At 42.1% G+C, this 26,336-nt stretch overlaps 2 protein-coding genes across 2 annotated transcripts in view; both read left to right on the top strand.

The window, feature by feature from the left end:
- LOC134859253 (pro-neuregulin-3, membrane-bound isoform) overlaps positions 1–26,336 on the top strand; it is a 321,042-nt gene that overhangs the window by 283,584 nt on the left and 11,122 nt on the right. The window contains 3 exon segments of the mRNA XM_063875647.1: positions 996–1,019; positions 10,900–11,002; positions 14,846–14,972. Of these exon segments, the coding sequence (XP_063731717.1) occupies positions 996–1,019; positions 10,900–11,002; positions 14,846–14,972 (254 nt within the window).
- LOC134859254 (protein FAM200A-like) lies at positions 23,298–26,175 on the top strand. The gene is made up of 2 exons (XM_063875648.1): positions 23,298–25,612; positions 25,751–26,175. The coding sequence occupies exon 1, from the start codon at positions 23,528–23,530 to the stop codon at positions 25,607–25,609; it is 2,082 nt and encodes a 693-aa protein (XP_063731718.1). The 5' UTR covers positions 23,298–23,527; the 3' UTR covers positions 25,610–25,612; positions 25,751–26,175.

The raw sequence follows: 26,336 nt of genomic DNA, 5'->3' as shown, positions 1-26,336 counted from the left end.
TCTGCCCCCAATCTTATCAGGCAATGTTACCCTGGATATAAGCGGATCATTTTTCACTTTACCAATGACCCAGAGACCTCTCTCCGCTGCCTTCTCCATTTCTGCCTTCAAAAACGTCCGTGATGTAGGACAGGAGGAGGAGATGAACAAGATAAACGCTCATATGAAAGCTTTCAGAAAGACCCAGGTCTCAGCAAATATTGGTCAACCACTGACTGAGTTTGACGTCAGGAATATATTAGAGATGAGCAAAGACATTAACAGGATTAAAAATACCAAAAATTCACCAAAAAGGAAATCTAATCTGATCCTTGAAACATCAAATATTGGGCTGGAAATGTGCTCCTAAAATCGTAGTAGTTGTGGCCTTACAGTCAATGTGTCTGGCTTTTTTGGGACTAAAATGACCTCTGACCTCTTGCTTACCCAACATGTTATACACACTGCAAGCCCTTACAATATACTGTTCAGACAACCAGGACACCTAGTCTTATTCTTCTATCAGTGTGAGGAGAAACCTGAGCTTTGAAGAGGCCCTATAATGCTTTCTTCTTTTGATTTCCCTTTCCTCTTGTGTGTTATATAGGTTTTAGTGCATGTAAATGGTCTGCAAAGGCTAAAATCTCTGACACTGACATTGGGATTCAGCAGAGCAAACATCTGTGTGTGTGTGTGTGTGTGTGTGTGTGTGTGTGTGTGTGTGTGTGTGTGTGTGTGTGTGTGTGTGTGTGTGTGTGTGTGTGTGTGTGTGTGTGTGTGTGTGTGTGTGTGTGTGTCATTTTGTAGTAACATCACTAGCATGTGCCTCCCGACTCCATGTGACACGGGGTAAAACACTGATGCAGCAGCTTACATGAAAGAACAACAAGTCAGAGATGATCCGCCTTCGCGCCGTGACCCAATGCTAACGTACACGTTGCTTAATAATAACTTTATTTCCTCTCTCTCCTCCCCCCTCCCTCTCTCCTCCCTCCTGCTGCTGCCTGGCACGACAGATCACTTGGGCATCGAGTTTATGGGTAAGGAAGCTTCTCTTGTCTTGCATCTGCATGAGTCATGACAGTAAACATCACAGGGCTTCACGCTGCATTAACAGTACATGCAGCGTTGGTGACACGCAGCTAACAGCACATGTGGATGTGACCTGATAACATCATTACATCATTTCACATGTAGTGGTGAATACAAATGGCGTCTGTATGAACGTGCATTCACATATTCTTGACCTGTGCTCTCCAGATACTAACCACAGTCTTAATCTGTCTCTACACGTGTGTAATTAAACACCATATCACTCCTTTCTGCACTGTTATGCTTTCTTTCCCTCACAATTGCTTATGAAGTGTCCCTTCAGAATTCCAATGTGCTGCAGTATCCTTGGAAACAGAGAGTGCAGGGAGGTGGAGGTGGGGGTGGGGGGGGTGGTGGTACAGTGAGGGAGCGTTTTCTTTTTCCTTTTTTTATGATCTTGGCTCTGCTACCAAGCGCCCTGCTCATTAGTGCGTGTGTGCATGCATGGCACGCGTTCAAAAAGTACGGTTCTGAAGTTTTTCTACTTCTGTGAGTTAGCTGAGATGCTCGCAGTGATTGTGCCTGCAGAGCCGTCGCTGCCAAAGCCTCCCTCTCCTGTTCTTGGCTCGGTGTCGGGGCATCACAGCCGAGCGGTGCTAGTTAACGACACGGAGGCTTGTTGTTAACTAGAGCCCCTCACTCTCTCTGCTGGTATCTGGCCCTTTTACTGTGTTTGCCAGCTCAGAGAGGCCTATTGTGAACCAGAAAATGTTGAGGACCCCAAAGTTTTCTGTTATAAATGTATAGTACGGGTCTCCAGAACATAGAATCTGCTGGATGCTAACTTGCATATGTTTGCAGAATTAGCATAAATTAGCATAAATTAGCATTATAGCCCAAGCAGACAATAAATTACTTGGCCGATTTGGACCCTTTTGGAGTGGTTTTGGGGGTTTTTGAATCCGTTTTCAGGAAAAAAATAGCAGTTTAAACCAGAAAATGGCAATATTTGTACTCTCAGTGGACTGATACATGAGTAGTGTTGCCACCATTGGATACCAGAGCACAAGATGAGTATTATTACCTCTATTATGGACAACTTAATTCAAATAGATGAGCAATGTGTCCAATCCAAATCCCTAAAACTTCAAAATCGACCCAAAATTAAGGAAAATCAGCTTGTTTATTTCCACAGTGACAGGTTGGAGAGAGCCATGGATCATCAATGGAAATGGCCTCCGTCTGGATGACAACACTTCCTCTACATCCCCCAAAATAAAACCCCATATAGTGTTTCTTTTCTATGCAGCACAGCCGCTGCATTAGCAGTCAAAGGAACAGCAGCTTTTTTTGGGAGGGAAACTTGCTGAGACTATGCAAACTTGGCAGTGACAGATGATCGTTCTTTCTTGCCGGTTTCCCATTTATATTCAGTGAGAGGTTTTGTGCCTCTGCAACATTGTTCAGGCTGCCATAGTTCCTTTTCCCTGGCTAACATCATGCCAATTTCTTCCCCAGCTTTTCTGTTAGGCATTACGCAGAGAGATAAGCACCTCCCACACTCGACCCTGGCTGTCATGAAGCGTCTGCGGCTCTCGAGGGTGTTTGTCATGAGGGAAAAAAAGGATAATGCTTGCATACCATTCAACTGAAACAATATAGAATACAGTCCAGTGAATGCATGCTGCACAAAGTGGGTTCCTCTGCAAAAACACGTCTGTTTAGGATAAAGATGGTGAAGGCTTTACACATATTGCATCATCTCGGAGGACATTCTTTCACATATTTCAGTCAATGACACTTATGTCCAGGGTCTGACCTTTTAAGGCAAATGATTTAAGAGTTAGATTTGTCTCTGAAAAGATGAAACGCTCTAGATGCAACCAGGGTTCTTCTGGCAGAACGAACCGCCCTCTAATGAACACATCAGCAGTCACTGGAGTCCAATACAGCTGGTGGCCAATCAGCTGATAAATGAGCCGTTGATAGTGGATCATGGATAAAGCTGCTAATGCAAGCACATCATCTGCCTGAAACTTCATAAGATTCAGAAACATATAATTACATTTATCTAGACGTTTACTCTCAACAGACAACCCAGACCTGGCTCTATCTTCTGATGGTCCTACGTTGGGCAGTTTATGGGTGAATGAGCTTTAAGTCATAATGTCGGACGCTAAAAAGAGAGCTTTAAGAGTCTTTTAAAAAAGCATGCTGATATCTGTTACCTTGTTGAGGGCGGTTCCGCTGATTTCCCCCCAGTTTAACTCATCTCCAACACCACGTGTGTGCACGAAATCCTGTATCTAGTATTGTTAACAAACTAAACCGGTGTGAATCAGATCTGCTCCAGATTTACTGGATCATTCCTTGGATCCTTGCTGCACAATTCCAGCGAGTTTCATGGAAAACGGACCAAAAGTTATTGTGTAATCTGTAGAGACACAAAAAGAAACATTAGAATATAAAACATTTAAAATCTCTAAGAAACTAAAACTATACGCATCATGAAAGCAGTCTCGATCGAATCGCAGGTGTATTGGCTTTCAATAAAATGCAGCGTGGTGTAGATACTAAGACATCCTGAATCTAATTTCAATATTGCGTTTAAAGTATATCCTCAAACTAATCCCATGAATGCTGCCTTCCACATCAAACATACCCCCATGCATGATTTACAGAGTAAGCCGCCCCCCTCCCACAGTGTCAGTCCGAGGTTAAAATTAGAAAAAGGAGTGTCTGAAGGTTGAGATCCCTCCACCCGGCCTCCACCCACCCCAGGCTTAATGAAACACAGAATATATTCATGAATTATGACTTCCTGCCTTCCTCTTATTACATCTTTTATATTGCTTTGCCGAACGGTGGACAACACACACACACACACACACACGTTATTGTCATGTGGGCATCAATACCTCCTCACTGAGTTCCACTGCGCCGTAAATCAATGGGAGAGTAAAGAGTTACAGAAGCTATTTTTTGGGGGGGGGAGTGGGGATTTGAGCTGGAGGGGCTTTAGGTGTATTATGCCGTTTGGTAAACCAGAGCAAAGATGAAAGGAGCCCTTTAAAGAGGCCCTATTTTTGCTTTTTTTTTGGGGTGTTTCCTCTCCTGTAGTGTGTTCTGTAGGTTTTAGTGCATGTAAATGGTCTGCAAAGGCTAAAATGCTCTTAGCTAACACTCTCCCGTGCCTGAAACACCTCCATTCGACATGTGTAACACTCACGCTTCTATTGGCTAGCGCTCCAACACATTGTACGTGATAGGTTAAGGGGCGGGACATCTCTAAGCGGTTGAGCAATCACAACAGAGCCAGCTAACCAATCAGAGCAGACTCTGGTTTCAGACAGAGGGTGAAAAGAGGAGCTGCAGCACAGGCAGTATGAGAAAAATAAAGAGCTTTCTGAACATTAAGCATGGAGACATGTCCCAGGAGACACACTAAAGCGGAATAGGGACCCTTTATACAGCTTCACATTCCAATTTCCTCTAAAGTTTTTGAAATAACTTTTCCTGGAGGTTCAGCTTTGTTGTTTGCAGAAAGCCTGTTTAAGCCGCCGCCAGAAACGGAAAATGCAGTACTTCTGAGCACAGGTGTGAATAACAAGTGCAAGATATAATTGCTTCTCGAGTTTTAGAGAAATTTTAACAAACATTTCTATTATATTTTTACAGTTTGTGGATTAAAGAGGGATAAACTTCATTATTTTCATTTGGTTCCATTATAAAACAGGTTTAAAGGCCTTTGTTTATGAAAGGATTTGCAAGTCATAGCAACAGATTTTAAAGAAACGAATGGAGCTACTTGGACACATTTGTTGTTGTGTGTTTTGTGAAAGGCCTCTCTTGACAGCAGTAAATGTCAAGGTTGTAGTTCGGTTTTGTTCAGTTTTACTTTTGGAAGTGAGGCAGAAGAAGTTTGTGTTGATTTTTCATTAACTTTGACAACTTAGAGACTGAAACTCATTGTGACTACAAACATTTGAGGCTTTTCTTCTCAATGTCAATGAGTAACAGGAAGGAGGAAAGAAAAGAGGTAAAGCAGACTGAAAAGCAGCATGTCTTCCCACGGATCACCATTTTATCATTCTCTGAGAAGAACTGTGAATGATGTTTTGATTTCGTGGAGGTTCAGCTTTATTCTTTACAAAAAATCTACTACGGTGGAAAATAAAATGCAGATCTTATGTACAAACAAGTGTAAAATAACCACTGTATGATAGAACATATTGAGAGTTTAACACACTGTTAAGTTGCATTGTTTTTAAAGCACAGCCAATGAAAATGTGTCCAATGTGCACATCACAACTTCCATCTGCAAGGATTAGTAACATAGATAAATAAAATGTATGTAGTGTCTCTCCTGGGACATGTCTCCATGCTTCAATGTTCAAAAGGCTCTGTATTTTTCTCATACTGCCTGTGCTGCAGGATGTGCTTGTAGAGTCCAGTACAGCAGAGTCTTGATCCCCCTTACAGAACAGTTCAGATGACCAGAAGACTGGTGGGGTATCCGGGCTGTGAACAGGCAACAGGTCAGCGAGAGATAATATGAGAAATGTACCGGGGACGAAAAACAATTGACCCAGTTACTTAAATATATTCAGAAGGTAAATGGGGTGAATAAAAGCCATTGTGGGTAATAGAGGTAAGCAGTGTGACCCGCAGAGATCTCTCCTCACATTCATCCACTCCAGATAAACTCAGCTGCACAATTTAGCAAAAATATATGGTTTACACACAATGACATATTGAAAACTATGGGAATCTGGGGTTAATAAATAAAGAAAAAAGAGTAATTATGAATGATGTGACTTTATATTACCTCACTTGTATTTATTTTGTGTCCTTGTATTTGTTTTCATTTCATTTTATTTCAATTTATTTTATTATATTTTATTTCAATTTATTTTTATTTTATTTTATTTCACTTTATTTTTTTATTCCACATTCTTACTTCTTATATTATTTAAAATATTTGACTTTATTGATCTTTAATTTCATTTAATAAACACAAAACCTAACCTAATATCGCCCGCATAAATACATGATATCAGATTCTTATCACTTACAATGAGTGCGTTAAACTATGAAGAAACAAGCTGAAAAAAGCCAGAAAATTTGAATGTTTTTTTGTTTTATTCTGGGATATGTTATTGGCTAAGATGCGTTGTTCAGATCAGTGTTAAAGGTGTGTAGACGCTCTGCTGTCCCGATATCTTTAGGAAGCTCGTTAGACCATTATGAAGCCTGTATGGCAAACAGACGTATTTTTATTCTCACTTAACCCAAATGACAGGCTGCAGGTTAGTCATTATACATGCCTGTGGAAATGAGCTGTACTGCTTTATTTTCACCACTGTTTTTTCCATGGTTTTAATTTACACGCAGCAGTGCTCTCCGCCTCAGGTTGATGATATTTGATCCGTCTGCAGGCTGACACATCTTACACAACTTGAAACCTTATTGATCTGAAGTAACGTCATGCTTTTCTCTCATGAATGCTCGGACTCTGAATACCCAGCATGCCTCTGTGAGGGTCTGTGTGTGAAGCAGCCTGACGAAATTCACCTTTAGAGTCCTTTAACATCCCTTCCCCTACCTTGAACCAATTCCAATGTACTGCCAGAGAACATGCAATGTACTGTCCTCAAACTAAAGGCTGCAGTTTAATTCATAACTGTACAAATGCAATTCAATGAAACAATCCTAACCTCATATCTGCAGCAGAGCGTCGGCCAGAAGCCTGACTCGTCCATATTTCCAAAAATATGAGATTACAAATTTTCCTTGGATTATTCTGACGTCAGCCTCAACTTGAGGGTCCAGATCACAAACTGTGTTTTATAAAAACATATAACATTAAAGTAAAGTGTACACATTGTGCAATACGTAACAACAACAACTGAAAATATAAAAGTTAACCGTGAGAACAATATGTAAACCTGACAAATAAAACAGTATTGCCGGTGAAATTACAGCAAACACAAAATAAAAGTAAGATATAATTTAGATTTAGTATTTGCATGACATATTAAATGTATGAGCGGTTTTAAAATCCAAGCAAACAAAACCTAACATATCTGCAGGATGTAATTGATCTGCAATGACCTTTTAACAGTCGATGGATGAAAGTGGCTCTGTCGTCACAAAGAGAGATTTCTTTGCTTATCAGTGACGTGTGGATTAGACATACTGTCGCCCTGTGTTGTGTCAGCATTTCATCCAGAGCTATTTTCGCATGCCTGGGTATTATATCTAGAAACAGGAGTCATAAATAACACACTAACAGCAGCAAAGGCTAAGGGCTTTAATCTGAACCGCTATAAGGCGAGGCTACTCCATCACTTATTGATTTCGCTTCTTCCCCGCCCGCTCACCTGTATGGAAACATGGCCGCTGTAAACACACTGGATGCATATGTAAAAATAAAAGGGTCTCAGCAACCAGCTTCACTGTGAAAAATGGACCATATTGATCTGTGAAGTTGCCAGCAGGGCAGAAGTGGAGGTTTGCAGGAGGAAATAAATGGATGTGCCCTCTCAGCCCCGCACATGGAACAGGAACATGTTTTTCCTCTCTGCAGCCATATGATTTATTCACATCACGAGAGTGTGTTTGTGCATACAGTAGGAGCGTCCAAACCAGGACGTGGGCGGGAGACTTAAGTACTGCTTGACCTTGGCATCAAATGTACGATTGGCCTCACCTCGTGCATGTTGCATTCACCTACAGCATGCACGTCTGATTGCAGGGGATAAACTCAGCCTTAAACTCTGAACTCCTTTGTGTGTGTGTGTACGAACTGAGACACGCCCACACATGTCAATCACATCCACTCTGCAGAGGTGGCCAGATGAAGTGAACCAAAGTGATTTTGTTCCATTCTCAGCATCGTCTCTCTCCTTCACCTCTCCGTGTCAAAGAAGCATCGTTTTCCACTTCAGCAAACCTTAAAAAAACATGCTTTTGAAAGTTGTTCTGGCACAAATGAAAATTTCCCTTAGGATAAAAACTTTTTATCTCCTCTCTTCACCTTCAAACCTTTCTTCAGTCTCCTCTCTGCTCACACACAGCTCTGGAAGAAGTACTCAGATCTTATACTTCTGTAAAAGTAGTTGTTTTGTAATGTAGAAATACTCCATTCCTAGTGAGAGCCTCTGTATTCATAGCAGCAAAATGTCAACAAGTACAAATATTAAAGTACTCATTATCCAACATTTTATCACTGGATTATAATAAGTGATGCACTCATGTGTTCATATTCACTCTGCAGTGAGGCATGAGATAACTTCAATGATGTCCATACTGCCAGGTATCTCCATCCACAAAAGTACATCATAGTATATCAGTAGAATAAATGTGTGTATTTAGGTAATGAACCTGAAAAATAACATAATATTGGTGAATTTTACTATTGAAATAAATGGATTGTGTGCAAATATGTAATGGATTGGAAGTCTGCTCTGATTGGTTAGCTGGCTGGCTCTGTTGTGATTGGTCAACCACCTAGAGATGTCCCGCCCCTTAGCCTGTCACCCACAATGTGTCTCCAATAGAAACGTGAGTGTTCTGGAGTGATGTCACTCTGATACAGAAGTAAACAAAGGAGTCCAAGGAGTGTTAGGGAGAGACACTCCCTCTGGATTTGGGGATTTTAGCCTTTCTAGACCATTTACATGCACTAAAATCAGCATAATGGGGCATCTTTGAGAATGTGCTTATGTACGCTGCTTGAGTAAATGTACATAAGGTAAGGTCGGGAAGATTCAGCCTCAAAATTGACTTGGTAAGGGTGACGGAAAGGTCATGGTTTGCTTATAGAAAGTCGTGGATAAATGTGCATTATTGTTTGCGGGAGGAAGCGAAATCTAACCGTGTAAAAGAGCCCGTGAAGATAGAAGACCAATGTAGCTTTCCAGTGTTTTCCGAAGCACCCTCTGCCGTCGTTTCTCTTGTGAGGACCGTCTCCTCAGATACCCTGAATCATTATCAGCGCCGATACCGTTATCAGACAAATGGTCTGTCAGCCAGACATGACTAATCAACCCAGAGCGCTGTTCCTCCGTCACTATCGGGTGGAAATGGTCACAACATAACGTTATAAAGCGTGGCAGAAAGCATACAGAAAGGGATGTCTCTGCTAAGGGAAAGGGAACACATAAAGGTCCGTTTACTCGACAATAATCCCGTGGAAAATGTTGTGTAATGTTTACCCTGCGATCGACCTCGGTGCGCTCCCACAAGACGGCCCCTATTTCCCTCAATGTGATGATTCAGGCTGATTAGCTGCATCAAAACAACACTGGCCCCAAAATAACTCGGACTTAGAAGGAGGGGGAGCACTTTTGGACCACTGTATTATATATTCCAGGTCTCAGATGAATACAGAACCTGTCTCTGATTGGCTGAAACACCAGACAGATCATCCCATATACCCCCTCTGTTTCAGCCCAGTTCCAAAAGTGCTGACTCTGTGTCTGTAGCTTTAAATGCTAATGAGCTGCTGCTGGCCACGCCCCCTCTGAGAAGTGATTGGTTTAACACAACGGTCCTGTCGGAGGAGATTCAGGTGATAAAATGGGCTTAGCTTGGTTGGTTATTGGCTAATGGTTGCACAACCCAAAGAACATTATGACATCACAAAGTTGTCAAATCAGCTCATTTTCAGACGAAAAAGGGACGCAAATTAATTTATAAAAGACGTCAAAAAGTGGATTTTGCATAATAGGGGGCCTTTAGATAAGCTTTGGAAGCAGGACAGAGTATTTTTACACTTGCTCCACCACTTTGTGTGACATACTTCATGTTGGTTATGTAATATCTGTGGGGGCATCAGTAGCTTAAAGGCTGCAGCGGTACACGCCTCGGTCCGGATTCCCATACAGGCCTTTAAATCTTGATGTGGTTGTGAATTAGTAACGCTCTGCTGTCAGCGTGCCCTTGAGCAGGAGGCAGTGGCTGCGGTGTGCTTCTCTGCAGATGGGTGGGGAAGCGTCCTGCAGCTCTGCACACACAGTGAGTTTCCGCAGCTGTAAAGAACTTTATCTTTTCCCTACTGAAGTGGCCGCTCAAACCTGTGTGCAGTTAAAATTTGTCTCAATCACCTCGATGTAAAACCACAACACCTCGTGTCGTTTCCGTGCTTCTCCAAGGTCTGAGCCGCGCTAAATAAAACTTGATAGATCGCCTATTAATGTATCTGAAGGCAACTATGATTTACTTGTTCGCAGCAAACAAGACAGCTTCCATTTTTCTCCACTAATGGCGTCCGTCCGCACCATAACTCTTCCTGTCTCCATGTGTTCAAGCTCCATTACATGTGGCATCCATTTCTGAAGGAGCATTACTGGATGTTGTTGGGCTGATAAAGCGTGCTGCGTGGTAACTAAGAATAGCAGGTGTTGCTGGTGAATTGAAATAGGTGTTTGTGTATTGTAAAATGTGTTTAGAGTTGTTATTTTATTCCAATTTGCTTTATTTATCACAAATGTAATTACATTTACACGGGAAAGAATCTGCCAGGCAGAAAGAAGGAGCCCCTGAGAGCTGTTGCACCGCTACTGGTTGTTTGATGATTTGAAATGGCTGTTTGGGCGCTGTAAACAACGATGTTAGAAATTAAAAGTGGGTAAATACAGCTCTCGAAAGTGTGTTTAATTCCGTGTTATGGTGCGATTTCTGTTGAGCGTTAATTTAGTAATAACTCGGTCCCAGTGAATATTGACTGTGGGATCTGAGCAGGCATTTGAACAGATATATTTATGCTCTCACATTTTCCTTCCTCCCTCTCTCCTCGCCACTCGTGCTGACAGATTTGTCCGTGATGTTTGATTTTATTGTGTTGTTCAAACATTAATGCTCCTCTGTTTTGTGTCCCTGCAGAGAGCAAAGAGGTGTACAAGAGACAGGTGCTGTCAATCACCTCCATCGCCATGGCCATCAGCCTGCTGGGAACGCTGTGCATGGCGCTGTACTGCCGCAACAAGTGAGAGCATACACACACACACACACACACACACACACACACACACACACACACACACACACAGTTCATGGACAGTAATTGGACATTTTCACCAAACAGTTCGATGGATTTTTCAGCCATGCACAAATGTGACATATGGATGTTTGTATTATGATTATGTTGGCGGGTAAATTAGCCGCACTGACATCTAATTTCATCCCAATCGGAAGTTTTCCAGCCTCTATTTGTACTAAAAGTTGCTCCAAAAGTTTTCAAACTTACCTTGACGATGATATCTAAATGATGATATCTGTCCTGGAGTAAACACAGCATTACAGTCGTTGGTAATAAGCCCAGTTGTGTGCAGGCAGAGGAAATGCCCAAGGAGACATTTTGCTAATCAAGTGAAGGCCGACGGAACATGTTGAGGCAACATCTTGAACGAACTCCCAGACCGAGTATTTGCTACAATTTGTAAAATCTCATTATGTGCAAACACATATTCATAGCCCATTATAACCCAAAGGTCAGCCCTCAGCTCCTGCTGTCTCTCCTTCTCTGTCCTTCTCTTTCTATCTGCATATTTCTGCAGAGCGTGCCCTGTGTGTGCACGTTAATTGGCCTATAAATGGCTGACATCCATCCCCCTGCATAGAGCCTGTACTGTGCAGGTCAAACATGAGTGTGTCACTCAGGGTGTACTGCACATGCAACAGGCTGTGATAGATGGCAGTGTGATTCCATAGGCTTCCCTGTGTAATATAATGATGTGAGTGAGTGAGCAGCCTGACAACAAGATAATCGGATAACGGCATGATGGACAGGCCCGTTCAATGAATCTGTAATTGAGTCAGGAAACTGGCTCGTTGAGATGGGAAGATGAATGCAGATCGAGAGGAAGTGTTGATGCAAATCTGAGTGACCTGAATAAAGATAGAAACCAAAAAGCCGCTAAATGAAAGACAAATGATTCCTGACATCGTGCTGCCGTCACAGGGTATGCATTGCACTGTGAAGGAAGTATTTAGACACACTTATCTCTTCTTGAATGTATCAAACATCAGGTGAACGGTCTGGTTTGAGCTCTGAATGTGAGTTTAAGGGTGTTCATAAACATGTTAAGAGACTCTTTGTGATTTTACTCTACTTATGACAAGGCGTAGAAAGGGTTTGAGAGCAGAATATGACTTTGAAGTCCCTGTCTGTCACCTCTCAATATAAAGTGATCTTAACTTTAAAACTTTGGGCAAAATACTTTAATAAGTAAGATTTTTAAAAGTTAAAAATGTGCCAAATGCCAACGCTTTTTATAATTGCATGTGTTAATTAATATGGTCATCAAGGGGTAAGAGATCATAAGAGATAGACATTTACAACACTTGGTAAAGGTTAAGGGACCATCATGGTAATAATTCGCACTTAAGGAGTGTTCTGCCACGGTGCATTCACATGCCCCTCGAATAAATCCCTTTTTCTGTGAGTTGAGAAGACGTTCCTTTAGCTTCAGCGACTTTATGAGCTTCAGTCGTCATGTGGAAACAAAATCAATGCAATATAAACAATACGTAGCTGTTTCAGAGTTGTTGTAACGACTTAAGAGTTGTCTTTTTGTGAATTTTCCGAGTTAGTGACTTATGTTTCCCACTATTTTGTGACTACATGAATGCAGCACAATAGCCCTATCTCTCAGTCTCAACAAATGTGGTACATATTGCGTGCCCCAAAAATGAATAGGTTCCTCCTTAGCCCATGCTACACCCGTTAACCAAGTTGTATGTAAAGGTTGCCAGTAGTAATCCTGCAGACAGACATGCAAACCAGGCAGGAAACAGGTCATCCTTGGTGGAGGAACCAACTGAGCTGGTGGTCTGTGAGAGGGAGTGAGCTCAAGTCTTATTACACAAACCCTGCCCCCACCTGCTAACCCTTTTCAACCTGCATATGTGCATAAAGACTGAAGAAATTGTCACCTGTAGTTACCTAATGTAATTAAGAGAGGAGCGCTAATTCAAACATCTCCCACCCTCCTTTCCTGTTGGCACGCTCTGTTAAAGTGCTGAGCAACTTTTGAACCACATTATGTCAGCTTTTAAACAAATACAAAGTGGAGTGTTCCCCTAATCAAACGAAGCCTGATCCGTGACAAAAGGAGATCAGGTGGAGTATAAAAAGTTGGGGATGTTGATACAGACATCATTATAAAACAGCTGATGTTGTTTGTGCAGAGGATGCTTTAAAGATCACCCATTAGCATGCTGCGGCGTCCAATAAACAAACAGGTCGTTCGGAGGCTTTAGAGGAGATAATGGACCTGTTATATTAACGCTGTTCCAAAAGTAGTGAGCACCAAATGTCACAGCCTCCTCCCAAGAAAATATAATTACAGAGTGACGGAGGTGGCTGTTTGTAAACACTGCTCTACATGGCTGTCATTCAGAGGAGAGTATATCCCAGTGTGGAGCGGGAAGAGCTTCACGTCTGAGAACCAGAGGAACAAAGGCCTGATAAAAAGCAGCTTGCTGCTGTCGGAGTAACTAGTGTTGCGTTAATTAAGAGCATGGGATGTTCACTGGTGTTAAACACAAACCAGAAGAGCTTCTTTTAAATCATTGGGATCAATCAGATTACAATTATTACAATTATGTCTGTCTTGTCAGAAGTGTTGTCTGCTTCTGTGTGAGATTTAACTAATTAGTGCTCCAGTAAATTGACTTACAGTGTCTGTCTGAGCATTCTGCTCATTTCCATGCTCTGATGTTCAGAAAGCTCTTTTTTTTTCTCATACAACGGGCTGTGCATGTCCCGCCCCTTAGCACGAATAATGAGTTTGAGCGGTAGCCAATTGAGGTTCGTTAAGTAGTTATGTCCCTATGTTCAGGATGTAAACCCAGGGATTTCGGCCTCTGCAGACCATTTACGTGCACTAAAACCTATAGAACACTACAGAAAGGGAAAACCCCAACATTTATGATAGGGCCTTTTTTTTTTTTTTTATATATATTTTTTGGGGGCTTTTTGCCTTTAATCGGAGAGTGACAGGAAAGTGGGAGAGAGAGTCTGGGTGGGATCCGGAAGGGACCACGGGTCGGGAATTGAACCTGGGTCGCCGGCATACAGTGCAGGTGCCCCAGCCAGTTGCGCCACGGCCATAATAGGGCCTTTTTAATAAAAACACATCTGAGTGATTTCAGCCCCAAAACATCTCCGCAGAATGTATTAAATGGAGTCGAGGTACATCAAATAAACTGTGTTTCATATTACTGCTCAGGGAGAAGGGAAGGAAAGGTATAGATAGAAAGCATCTGTGGTAAATAGCTCACTTTCTTCTTCTCCTCTCTCCTCAAGGGCATGAGAAAGCAATTCTCCTTGGCCTCTGACTCATTCTTTTTTAAAGCATGTCGGTGGATGAGACTGAAAATTGCAGATGCTTCACACAGTACGAAGGATATAATGGATTTTGGGAAAAGAGACGAAAGATTGACGCTTGGTTTTTGCTGTAACTCACTGTCAAACTTCCTGCTGTCCTATCGGGTCAAATTCCACTTATTCCTACATGTTTTTATATCTGAGCTTATTTAATATCATTGCCACACAATTACCAAGATGGTTTCATATAGGTTTATCTCAACAAAAAAGTCACTACTTTTATTGAATTATGGGTGTTTCATTTAGCATCTGGTGTCGTAATACTCTATTAGAAGTCTATTTAAAATGTCACGTATGTAAAAGTAAAGAAGTATTTTCAGCTAAACATATTAAATACAATTAAACTATCTCAAAATCCGTCTCGTGTGAATCACTTTCATTAAGCCGTCGGTGATTAGAGCTCTCCTGATTCCCTTTCTCCCCCCCCCCTCTCTGCAGGAGGCGCAGAGAGAAACTCCAGGCTCACCTGAAGGAGAATCGCAGTCTGAAGAACTACACCGCTAACTCCCATAACGCCCTGGATGCCAAGCTGAGGGCCCCTAACGCCAACCTGCAAATGCACGAGGTAAGATCAAGACCTTATGGACAGATATTTAAAAGAAGGAATAACTTATTAACTTGCTATAAAGCTTCATAAAGACAGAGAAGAGATGGATTTTAGTCATTTTAAAGACCTTACAACACAAATATACAACACAACCTCTGAAGTAAAACATGTCCCCTTAATTAGATGTGTTATTAAACGCCATTAGCACTTCGATGTTGTGTTTCTCAAGTCATCTTACACTTAAAAGATCTGGCAGCAGCGCCCCATGAGACAGCATCACAAATCCTGCTTACACTGTACACATATTACACCTCTCATTGAGTCCACCCCGCCCCCCTGTATTTTTTAGCTGCCGTTAAATCACTTTGTATTCCCGTCTCCACCTGGACACCCGCATCAGGCTCGCAGGTCTTTGAGTGAGAAATCGTTCGGTGGTTTGGGAGTCCGGCGCCGGCGAGCGTTGTCATTCATCATCTTCTCAGGGCGCTTTGTCATCGCATCTCTCCCAGAAGTGCGTTTTCAGAGAAGCTGGAATAGAAAGTATTACATTAATTCAAATGTCAGTAAAAAAAGAATCCACATCCTCAGAGTGCTTTGTGGGAACGTGTGTCTGTAACCCACACAGGTGAGACAGCTTTATTGTATGTTTCAGCGCAGGATTTAAATTTACAATGAAGCACATGTAGCGCAGATTCCAGGGACTCGCCATCCATCATTCACAGACTCAAGGTGCATCAGGGTGTGGGAGAAGTGCATGCATGAGGAGCCTGAATACGAGACCTAGTTTGCACGAGGTAGAATGGAAGAAAGAGCTTTAAAGTAAATGCATGTGACATTTTTAAATTCTGATGGACAGAAAGATGAGGAATCAAGTTGACACCAAACACCATTACTCCTTTTCTATTTCCTGCAGACTGTCATACCTTAAAACCATGGATGTTTCCATTGAACTAGCCATCACTTTATAACTGTATGTATTTCAATAACATCTTTCTGCAAAACAAAGCTGCTTAATAATGCAATCAAAATACATCACTACAGCGAATATATCACAGTGAAATACTTCAATACCGTAAGGAGGATTCAAATCAAGAAAATGCTCAGGTAACAAGGTGTCAAAGCTTAGCCAAGTGGCAGGATAGTATGAGATGAGATAAGAAGTACTGCAGTAATCCCAAACTGGGACATTTGTTTGTTGCAGCAGCATAAAACAAAACAAGGCCTGGCACATAATTAGAAATGAAAAAGGAAATTCGAGAAAACATGCATTATACAGTTGAGTTTGAAGAGAAAGAATCTGATAGTAACACTCGTGCCCGATCGAGCACCGGTTCCTGTTTCCACCGCAGCGGGGCCGGTCCGTATCTGGCCCCACTCGACTGCCCGTCAAGAACCATCACACTGACGTCAGAGGCGAGGGCAGGGGCGCTGGGCGCGACTGGTTCGGTACGAAAGGGGTAAAATGTACCTTAAAGACGTGGGATCGGGTGGATTATTTGGCCAAAGATCCATCCCGCTTCAAAGTACTTTCAGTGATATGGGTTATGAAATAATCAGGCTCACAAAGTCCACGTCTTTTTCTTTAGTTTCTTTGCTGCTTTCTGTTTCACTCAGTTTTAAACATATTTGCAAATATTATATGCAATGTGTTATTGGCTATCAGCTGACCAAGACACCTTAGTGTAAAGCCTTTTCTTAATAACAGAATGGTAATGTGTGTTTCCAGACCTTTTTTCTAGCATGAAACCTCTGAGAGAAAGCGCCGTGGAGATTTATCTGGCTCTATGGAGCTTATATTTAAGGAATCCACTGTGGTATTATCATCATAAAACCATATATCTTCCACAACATAACGGTCACCAGATGTTTATACAGTGCAGGCTGACAGTTTCCATTTTCAACTTGAATCAACAGATGAAAGAGTGTCTGAGTGAAGCAGGACTGCAGCTTTAATCAGGAGATTATAGACTTGAAAATACTGAGGTGTTCTTGCCCGTAGATCCTGAGTTTCAGTTCACAAAGGGTTCAAATGAGATCCAGCTTTGAGACAGAGGTAACAAAGCTGGAAAGTAATCCGTGCAATGTGTGAGTTTGTGGAGCAATGTGTCAGGTGTGCCACCTCGTATTAGCCTCACGCTGAGTGCTGTGCCAAGGACAAACCAGCTCCAAAACATAGACAAACATCAAGGGAATACCAGCAGCCCACCCTGCTACATACATTTAGGTTATATAGTGTGCAGGCATTTGAAAAACATCATTTTGCATTTAAATTTGAACCTAAACGTGCAGTATTTGAGAATAACAATGCTTTAATGTGCACATAGTTAGGGCTGTGTATGTTGTGTAAAACAGATCAACGTTTGACCGGAAACTTCAAATGTTTATCCTTTTCTTTTTATTGCTGTTACTTTTATATCTTTCCTATTTTCTGTAAAACTTTTCCCTACTTTTCTTATTATGGACGTCAATGGAGGAGATGTTCAAACCCAGTGCTCTTTAAACTGCTCCTTTCATCTCTTCGCTCCATTCAGACTGTAAATGGGTCACTGCACCTTTCACTTCACTTCAGCTTTCTGATATCTTTCTCATACTTCCTGAGGAATCACAGTTTAGGTTTTATACTTCCAGAGTCTTTATAAATGGGTTGTGAATTTGGTTTGGGTTGTGCCTACGAGTGGGTCAAGTTAAATATGGTAAAATGTTCATTCAAGCACCCACAGGAGTCGGTTGCATTTCGATCTCTGACTCTGAATTGATTAAAGTTATTCTTCACTGCATATGTAGCTCAAGGCCAAGGTCTTTTTACACACACTGCTGTTGTGTTGCTTCAGTTCCCTTTATTTAAACCTTATTTACACACATTAGTCAAATAGTTGCAGACAGTCCTTCATCATCAGTTTACTCATCGAACAGTTGAGGCTACACGGTAATTAGCATTAGCATTATGGCCCAGTCACACTACTCATCCATGCATCCGTCTGAAAGTGATGTGGACGTTACCTGCAGGAATTGCTGTTATTAGCTTAATGCTAACATCTGTTCACACGCTAACTGTTAGCACATTCAAAAATGATACTGGTTGTCAATACTTTTCTAGAATCACTACTCCAGGTTTCCCCTGACTACTTCAAAAGATCCACCACAGCCCATTCAATAACCATGTATTTAACATTCATATAACATAAAGATTGATACTGATTAGTATTGATGAATATAGGTATGGAAAATATAATATTAAACACCGAATAAAAGATGCATAATGTAGAAAACTCAATAATACTAATGATAACAGCAATTAAAACACCAATTACACTCTCGCTTATTCTACTGAAAGGTTGAATTAATTCAGGTAGGAAGGGGAATTTCCATGACCATGTATTAAGTTCAAAATAACAGAAAACTTTATAATTATGGGATTAATTTGGACGTAAAATGACATTAGAAAAACTGTATTTGAGAAATACACCGTTGTGACGAAAAGAGAGCTGAGCCAGAAGGCAAAGCTCTCTGTCTACCGGGCCATCTTCATTCCTACCCTCACCTATGGTCATGAAGGATGGTTCAGGACCGAAAGAACGAGATCGCGGATACAAGCGGCCGAAATGGGATTTCTCCGCAGGGTGGCTGGCATCTCCCTTAGGGATAAGGTGAGAAGTTCAGTCATCCGGGAGGGACTCGGAGTAGAACCGCTGCTCCTTCGCGTTGAAAGGAGCCAGTTGAGGTGGTTCGGGCACCTGGTGAGGATGCCACCTGGGCGCCTCCCTAGGGAGCAGTTCCAGGCACGTCCAGCTGGGAAGACACCGAGGGGTAGACCTAGGACCAGGTGGAGGGACTATATCTCTTCGCTGGCCTGGGAGCGCCTTGGAATCCCCCAGTCAGAGCTGGTTGATGTGGCCAGGGAAAGAGAAGTGTGGGGCTCTCTGCTGGAGCTGTTACTTCCGTGACCCTGACGGAAAAGCGGGAGAAGATGGAAGGATGGATGGAGGGATGGAGGGATGGATGGATGGATGGTATTTGAGAAAGTGAAGAGTCCAGTCGAACAGCACCCGTTGCATCTGTCTGCATCTTAATTGCTGAATTTCTCTCATCATCACTCATTAATTGATGCAGCAGTTGTTAATTTTTCAGGCTGTGATTAAGCAGAAAATATCGACTTTTAAGTGGGACATTATCCTAGCGACCTAAGAAAGTGGGCGACAATTACTCAAACATCACTTAACATGTGCATGTTAATTGATTCATGTTGAAGAAAAATATGCAAACAGTTCAATCACGCTTTCTAGTCCTTACTGGAGGAATAGACTTAGCAATGCTCCTGCAGTTACAGGCAGAAAAAGTAATGTGTTTTTATCCATTATAGACCAATAAAGAGCTCTGAATACCAGCTCAAAGAGGTAAAACTGCCTCCAATAAGTCACCACTGACCACTGACGTAGTTTCAGTTTGAAAATGCAGTATATCTAGGCTTTAAAAAGGAAAACCAGTGCCTGTGTCACACAGCAATACAGACGGTTTATAGAGGTCATCCGTATAAAAGTGATGTTTTCTCACTCAGCTGCAGGCGAGGTAACTCCATAAACTCACACAGATACAATTGATCCTTTGACAGTGACTTCATGCCCAGTCTGGACATTTGTGGTGCAAAGGGTGCATGTTATGGTGAATATAAATGGATAAATATTTGTGTGTGTGTGTGTGTGTGTGCAGAGTAATGGATGTTTTAATCTCTAAGATAAGGACTGAGCATGCACCGCCTCAACATCCGGAGGCACCCAGAAGATTCTTTTATGATATGTGCAGAGATGCTGCTGTCCATAATAGCCTTACAGCGTTATAAACACACACACACACACACACACACACACACACACACACACACACACACACACACACAAACACACACACTGCAGTCTGAGGTCTGGATGGAAGAGACGGAGCAATTTCAATTATGCGGCGTGACCGTGGACACCTGTGGAATACAGGATGGGGTGCCGAAGCCTGATTGACAGAGGGAGATCGGATAACTCGGAGCTCCTCTCCAGTCCACTGCTTAATCAAATACTTCCAACAAAGGGCCCTGCAGAGCTAATCAGAGGTGCTCATTTTCTGTGACAGGCCACTGCTGGATAGCGCTGATGCCTTTGTAATGACCTGCCCGGCTATATGGCTTGGTTATCTACACCAAAAACTCAAACAAAATCCCTGTTAGGTCGGATTAGAACAATTCTCATTAGGATTTAATTGTGGCGGTTGGATGCAGAGTGAAATAAAATCAGCCGTGTGTGGGTGCATGCTCCTGAAACAACATTAACCCTGCGTGTTGTGCTCTGTGTGCAGGAATTGAAGTAATTGATTGCCTGCGGATGTAAATCAATGCGGCTCTGGGTGCGTATGTCTAGAAAAACAGCCGACAAAAAAACAGTTAATTTGCATGTAAATTCCCCATAGGCTCTTTGTTAGAAATTAAACAAATAACACAAGGTTTAAAAGCAGCATTTAAACACAAAGGATCAGACTTGTTTTTCTCCACAATGCATTCTTTATAAGAAAAACAATATCCAGTCATTTCAGGAGCCGGCGGTAATAGAGCAATTAGCCAAACAGGAGCCAAAGGTCTACTTTTGAGTTTGAGTTTTCTAATATTTGTTGTGGTATGATTGGATTCTGATGAAATATGTTCAGCTGTTTTAATAGCCTCTTTTATTTTACACGGAGGAAGTTATCATTAATATGCAAAACTGGTCTGGGACTGCTAGCATTTTAGAAAAACCATTTCAATCGTATCGCTTTGATTAAACAAATATCTGCTTTTGAGGACGAAGTGAATCCCTGCTAATTCCACTTTAAGATGGGATGTTACACAATATATTTCTGGACACATTCTGGGTACTTGTACTTAACTTGAGTATTTCCATTTGATGCTACTTTGTACTTTTACTCCTCTACATGTATTTAATCCCTTTAGTTGCTAGGCAGATTAGGATTAATGATAGTAAATATAATGAACCCTTAAATCAGACTGTAGTTCACCTGCAGTAAATCCAGCAGCTACCCTGCAGTATACAAAGCCATTCAAACTAGCTGCACCTTTACCAGCTCTGAGAACACTTTAATGATCAATCATTATAAAACATATCAGAGATATTATTCTGAAATGGACCAATCAGACAATGACTACTGAGTTCTGAGTACTTCTACTTTTACTGAAGTACAAGATCTGAGTACTTCTACTTTACTCAAGTACAAGATCTGAGTACTTCTACTTTTACTCAAGTACAAGATCTGAGTACTTCTACTTTTACTCAAGTACAAGATCTGAGTACTTCTACTTTTACTCAAGTACAAGATCTGAGTACTTCTACTTTTACTCAAGTACAAGATCTGAGTACTTCTACTTTTACTCAAGTACAGCATCAGAGTACTTCTTACAGCTCTGGGCAAAAGTCTCTCTCCTTCACTCTGAGATCATTACCTTGCTTTCTAATCGTCTACTTCTCTAGTCTACGTTTATATTTCAAGTTAAGAGAGAAAGTATGTCATGGATTTATGAGCAGCATCTGTGACGCTAATGAGGCCGCTGTCCTGCAGAGGGTGCTCAAAAGAGAACAGCAGTGACAACCTTGTTAGCAGGACATCAAACTCAGAAAGACATTAAAGAAATTTGTGCCTAATAAAAATGGGTCTCTGGTTGTTGCAGAAGTCTAGGAATGACTAGACGTCTAGACGATGCTGAGGAGAGAGAACTGTCACTTCCAGAGAGATGTGTAGAAGTTAAGAAATCAAACCAGCGCCACTCTGCTCACATCTCGCAGGCCTTTCAAATTTAAAATCTAGAAGTCTTTCTTGTGTCGCGCCGTGTTCTTCTGAGTTCACTGCAAAGGTTGAGTCTGCCTGGCCATTGGTGTTTATCGTGAAAACTAAATAATGTTTTGTTGCATATTTGCCTCCTCGCATCTGGGTCTCTCCGAGGACGAGGGCGAACATGGAGGCGGTTAAAAGGGTGAACCTGGGACCACTGTAGCTCCACTTTACTGCTGATTTAGAAATCCTGTCATGACGGCTCGCAGGGGGGAAGCAGAGGAGGGACGGAGGGGCAGATCATTGAGGATGAGGAAGAGATTCAAAGGGAGTGGAAAGCAGTAAAGGGAAAGATATACAGCAGTAGTATAAACGGAATGGATTTCTGAACAAAGCGAAGGACATGCGGTAAATCCTGTCAGAAAATCACCATTATTCACTGTGCTAAAAACGACAAAAATAGCCACTAGGTTTGAGTCCCGGTTCAGAAGAATGTACTCTTTGATATTATAGGCGAAAGGACGGTATTTGTAGCAGGGATTAGTCTGTTTTTTGTGCTGTTTTATGTGTGCTGTTTCTGTGACGCTTAACTCGCCATCTTTCCACATTTTGTAATTCTCCATTTGATCCAAAATGTCTTTATTCAAATGCACTGAAACTTAATTGTGAAGATGTGCTGATAAACGTTCCAACTGATGAACTCAGTGCTTATTAATGATTCATTTCTTGGCGTGATTTTTTCTGCCGTGAACGGTGATATGGAATAGATCAGACTGAGAGAGATGGTTCGATATGCAAACGATGTGCATGTATACATTACTGCAAAGGCTGTTATCACAAAGTCTGTTTGGAATATTTCAATTACTTTAAGCCTTTGAAATAAGTCATGTCCTGGGAAAAGCTGTTGTAAGCGAGATTTGGAGTCATGCTCCCCCTCATCGTTTAGATATATCAGTCTGAATCGTACTCAATTGTTTCCAAACTTTATTCACATGTTTCTCTTCTCTAATTGTGTCAATCCAATGATTTTGGGGATTGTGAAACTTGTGTGAAATTGTCCAATAATGTCATAAAACAGGAGAGGAGTAGGGCTCACACCCCACATTGGGAACCAGTTGCTACCCCTTAAGTTCCCATTAGAAGTGTAGGTGTTTGCTCATCTTCGTGGACAGTGAAATAGCTAATATACATAATCAGAATCAGGGTTAGGGTTAGTCCCGCAGTGAGGAAATGTGCAGTGTTACTGAAGCAAAGGTGCAGTGCAAAGAAAAGGGACAGTAAGTAGGTAACAAAAAGCGAGTTTGAGTCAGTACCGTTAGCAAATTGTAAATATGCAAAATCTGCAAATGTGAATTGCACAAAAGTGTACAGTATACTGATCATGAGCAGAGGTCACAACAGTTTTATATCCACAGGCAGAGTTATTGCACCAGTTGTCCAGTTAAAGTCTGTTTTGTGTCAGCTGTGCACCAGGAGATGTGATTAAGGTTGGTTTATTTATAAAGCCGACACAAAGGCCATTCAAAGTGCTGGTTTGTATAGAGCAGGGGTTTTCAACCGGTGGTCCGCGGACCCCTGGTGGTCCGCGGCGGCATTGCATGTGGTCCGTGACAAGAGCCTATGTTGATCAGTTCACCATTGTTTTTTTTTAATATAAATTCGCTTTGATATTTCAACACATTTCCAGAATACCGTTACATATCGTGAAAAATATGTTTAAAATAATATAAAGGAAATTCAAGCTGACAGAATGTAGCCTTGCGCCTATCCAGTCTATGGTAGCCTGTGATTCGCTAATGGTAATGAGTTGCGTCGCTAACCTCACTTATTATTCATTACGTACAGTCTTGCGAGCAAAGTTGACACACATTTATAAGCATAGCCGACGAGAGTATTTTAAGATAGGTTGTAGTACAGCAAACATTTGTTACATATGTACTAGTCTAGCTATATATCTAGCACCAATGGATCGTTTTGTAGTGAGGAAAGTGCCAGAGGGACAGGCTGCCATGACAGAGGGTCAGGCTGCCACGACAGAGGGACAGGCCGCCACGATAGGGCAAGGACAGGCTTCCGAAGCGTCAACTTCGCAAAAAAGACGAAAAAGAAAATACAATGAGGAATATGTTAAATATGGATTCACAGTGACGACAGACAGAGCAGGAGAGGAGGTACCACTGTGTTTCGTATGTTCAACAATTCTCTGTAATGAAGCTATGAAGCCGTCGAAACTTACGCGGCATATGGAGACGCATCACGTCCACTTGAAGGCCAAACCCGTTGAGTACATGCAACAGATGTTGCGTGATTTCAAAGGACAGCAGGCTACCATGAGGAAGAGTGCAAAAATAAATGAAAACGCACTGAAAGCATCGTATCTGGTCGCTCTCAGGGTTGCAAAAAGTAAGAAGCCCCATACCATTGCAGAGCAGCTTATATTGCCAGCAGCCATAGATATGTGCAGAGCTATGGTAAGCGAAGAATGTGCCAACAAATTAAAAACTATTCCGTTGTCAGACAACACAATCGGAAGACGAATTGGGGAAATGGCAAATGATGTCAAAGACCAGCTGATGGCAAAACTTCAGACAGTTCTGTTTTCCCTTCAAATCGACGAGACGACAGATGTTACTAATGATGCGCAACTGTTAACATTTGTGCGATACGAGGACAGTGGCACTATGTGCGAGGAATTTCTTTTTTGCAAACCACTGCCCGGGCGAACTACCGGTGTAGAAATATTTAAAGCACTGGACGATTTTTTCACGGAGCACAATATCTCGTGGCAGAGGTGCGTTGCATTATGCAGCGATGGGGCCCGAGCCATGAGTGGCAGCAAGACTGGACTGTTTGCGCATGTAAGGAGGGTGGCTCCGGGGGTAATTTGGACACACTGCCTGATTCATAGAGAGGCTCTCGCCTCCAAAGATCTCAGTGTTGAGCTCAGTGGTGTGTTTGATGTCGTTGTCAAGACGGTCAACTTCATAAAACGAAACGCATTGAATACACGCCTGTTTTCATCCCTATGCCATGACTTGGGAAGTGAACACAGCTCTCTCCTTTATCATTCAGAGGTGCGTTGGCTGTCTCGCGGCGCTGTGCTCGCCCGTGTGTTTGAACTACGCGGAGCTATCTACGAGTTCTTGTGCGAGAAGCATTCTGATCTGGCTTCCAATTTCAACGATAGTTACTGGTTAACTAAGCTGGCGTACCTCACAGATGTTTTTGCAGAGCTGAACAAGTTGAACAGCTCCATGCAAGGGAGAGATGCAAACGTCATGCAGCTCTACGAGAAGCTCGACGCATTTGTGAAAAAAATGTCAAAGTGGATCGAACGAGTGGAGAGCAATAACTTGGCGATGTTTCCTTCAGTTGAGGAATACCCTGACAGCACTGACATCAACGACACTATATGTGAGCATTTGAGGAAGCTTGTGCGTCAATTCGCAAAGTACTTCACTGATTCGGAAGAGTGGCGCCGTGACAGCAAGTGGATCCTGCTCCCATTCAGTGACGATGCATCAGTAGGGTCAAGTCTGACGGCTGTGGAAGAGGATAAGCTGATTGAGATGTCCACAGACTCTGTCAGGAGGCATATGTACGACACACAGCCCCTTGTTAAATTCTGGATAAGTTGCCAGACAGAATTTCCACAGCTTGCTGCAAAAGCAATGAGGTGTCTTTTGCCCTTTCCAACCACATACCTGTGTGAGAGTGGTTTTTCTACACTGGCGTACTTAAAGAATAAGTACAGGGCTAGGCTTGATCCAGAGAATGACATGAGACTGTCTCTGTCTACCATTTCGCCACGAATAGACAGGCTGTGTGGACTTCACCACGCCCAGATATCACACTGACAGGTAGGCCTAATTCTCCCATGTTTTCACTGTTACGACCCTGGCGGGTTTAGGCCCCGCCCTGTGTTAATGGTAAGCCTGTTCTCTCTCCCTGCTTTTCTCAATCTCTCTCTGCTTTTCTCAATCTCTCTGTCTCTACAGCAGGTGATTGGTGACAGGTCTGTCCTGGCTGGGTTATAAAAGCCCTGACCAGCCAGCAGTTGAGGCTGCCTTGGTCTTCATTTGTTGGATTTTGGTTCTCCGGTGTTGTTGGATTTTTGTTCTCCGTTGTTGTTTTGTCACACACCTAGACTGACTTTGCATGACATTTTTAGTTACTTTTCCCAATACTGAATTGCACAACACTTTATTATTCTTTATTCTTTCTTTAAAATAATCTTTAATTTAATTTAATTTAATAAATCTACTTTTATTATTATAAAATCTGCGTGGCCTCTCTTTCATGTTTCATGCATTGAGCTATGCATGTAACACCAAATACACACGCGCACGCGCAGGCACATCAGTGGGCCGCGGATTGCTTTCTAGTCCGAATGGTGGTCCCTGGGACAAAACCAGTTGAAAACCCCTGGTATAGAGCCTAACTGTGCATTTGTAAAGCCAAGATAACTATTTTACAAATAGTCGATATAGCAAATAACACAATCCAGTATAACCTGCAGTATCACATCATAAATGCATGCACAGCTGCAGTCTGTTCAGGCTACCTCTGTCTGTTCTTCAACAG

Source organism: Eleginops maclovinus, chromosome 22 (assembly GCF_036324505.1).
Source record: "Eleginops maclovinus isolate JMC-PN-2008 ecotype Puerto Natales chromosome 22, JC_Emac_rtc_rv5, whole genome shotgun sequence".
In the NCBI taxonomy this organism is placed as follows: Eukaryota; Metazoa; Chordata; class Actinopteri; order Perciformes; family Eleginopidae; genus Eleginops; species Eleginops maclovinus.
This window is presented reverse-complemented; position numbering and strand designations above follow the sequence as displayed.

Bases quoted from the DNA above. Each gene is read 5' to 3' on its own strand.
- LOC134859254 (XM_063875648.1), top strand. From the start codon at position 23,528: ATGGTAGCCTGTGATTCGCTAATGGTAATGAGTTGCGTCGCTAACCTC.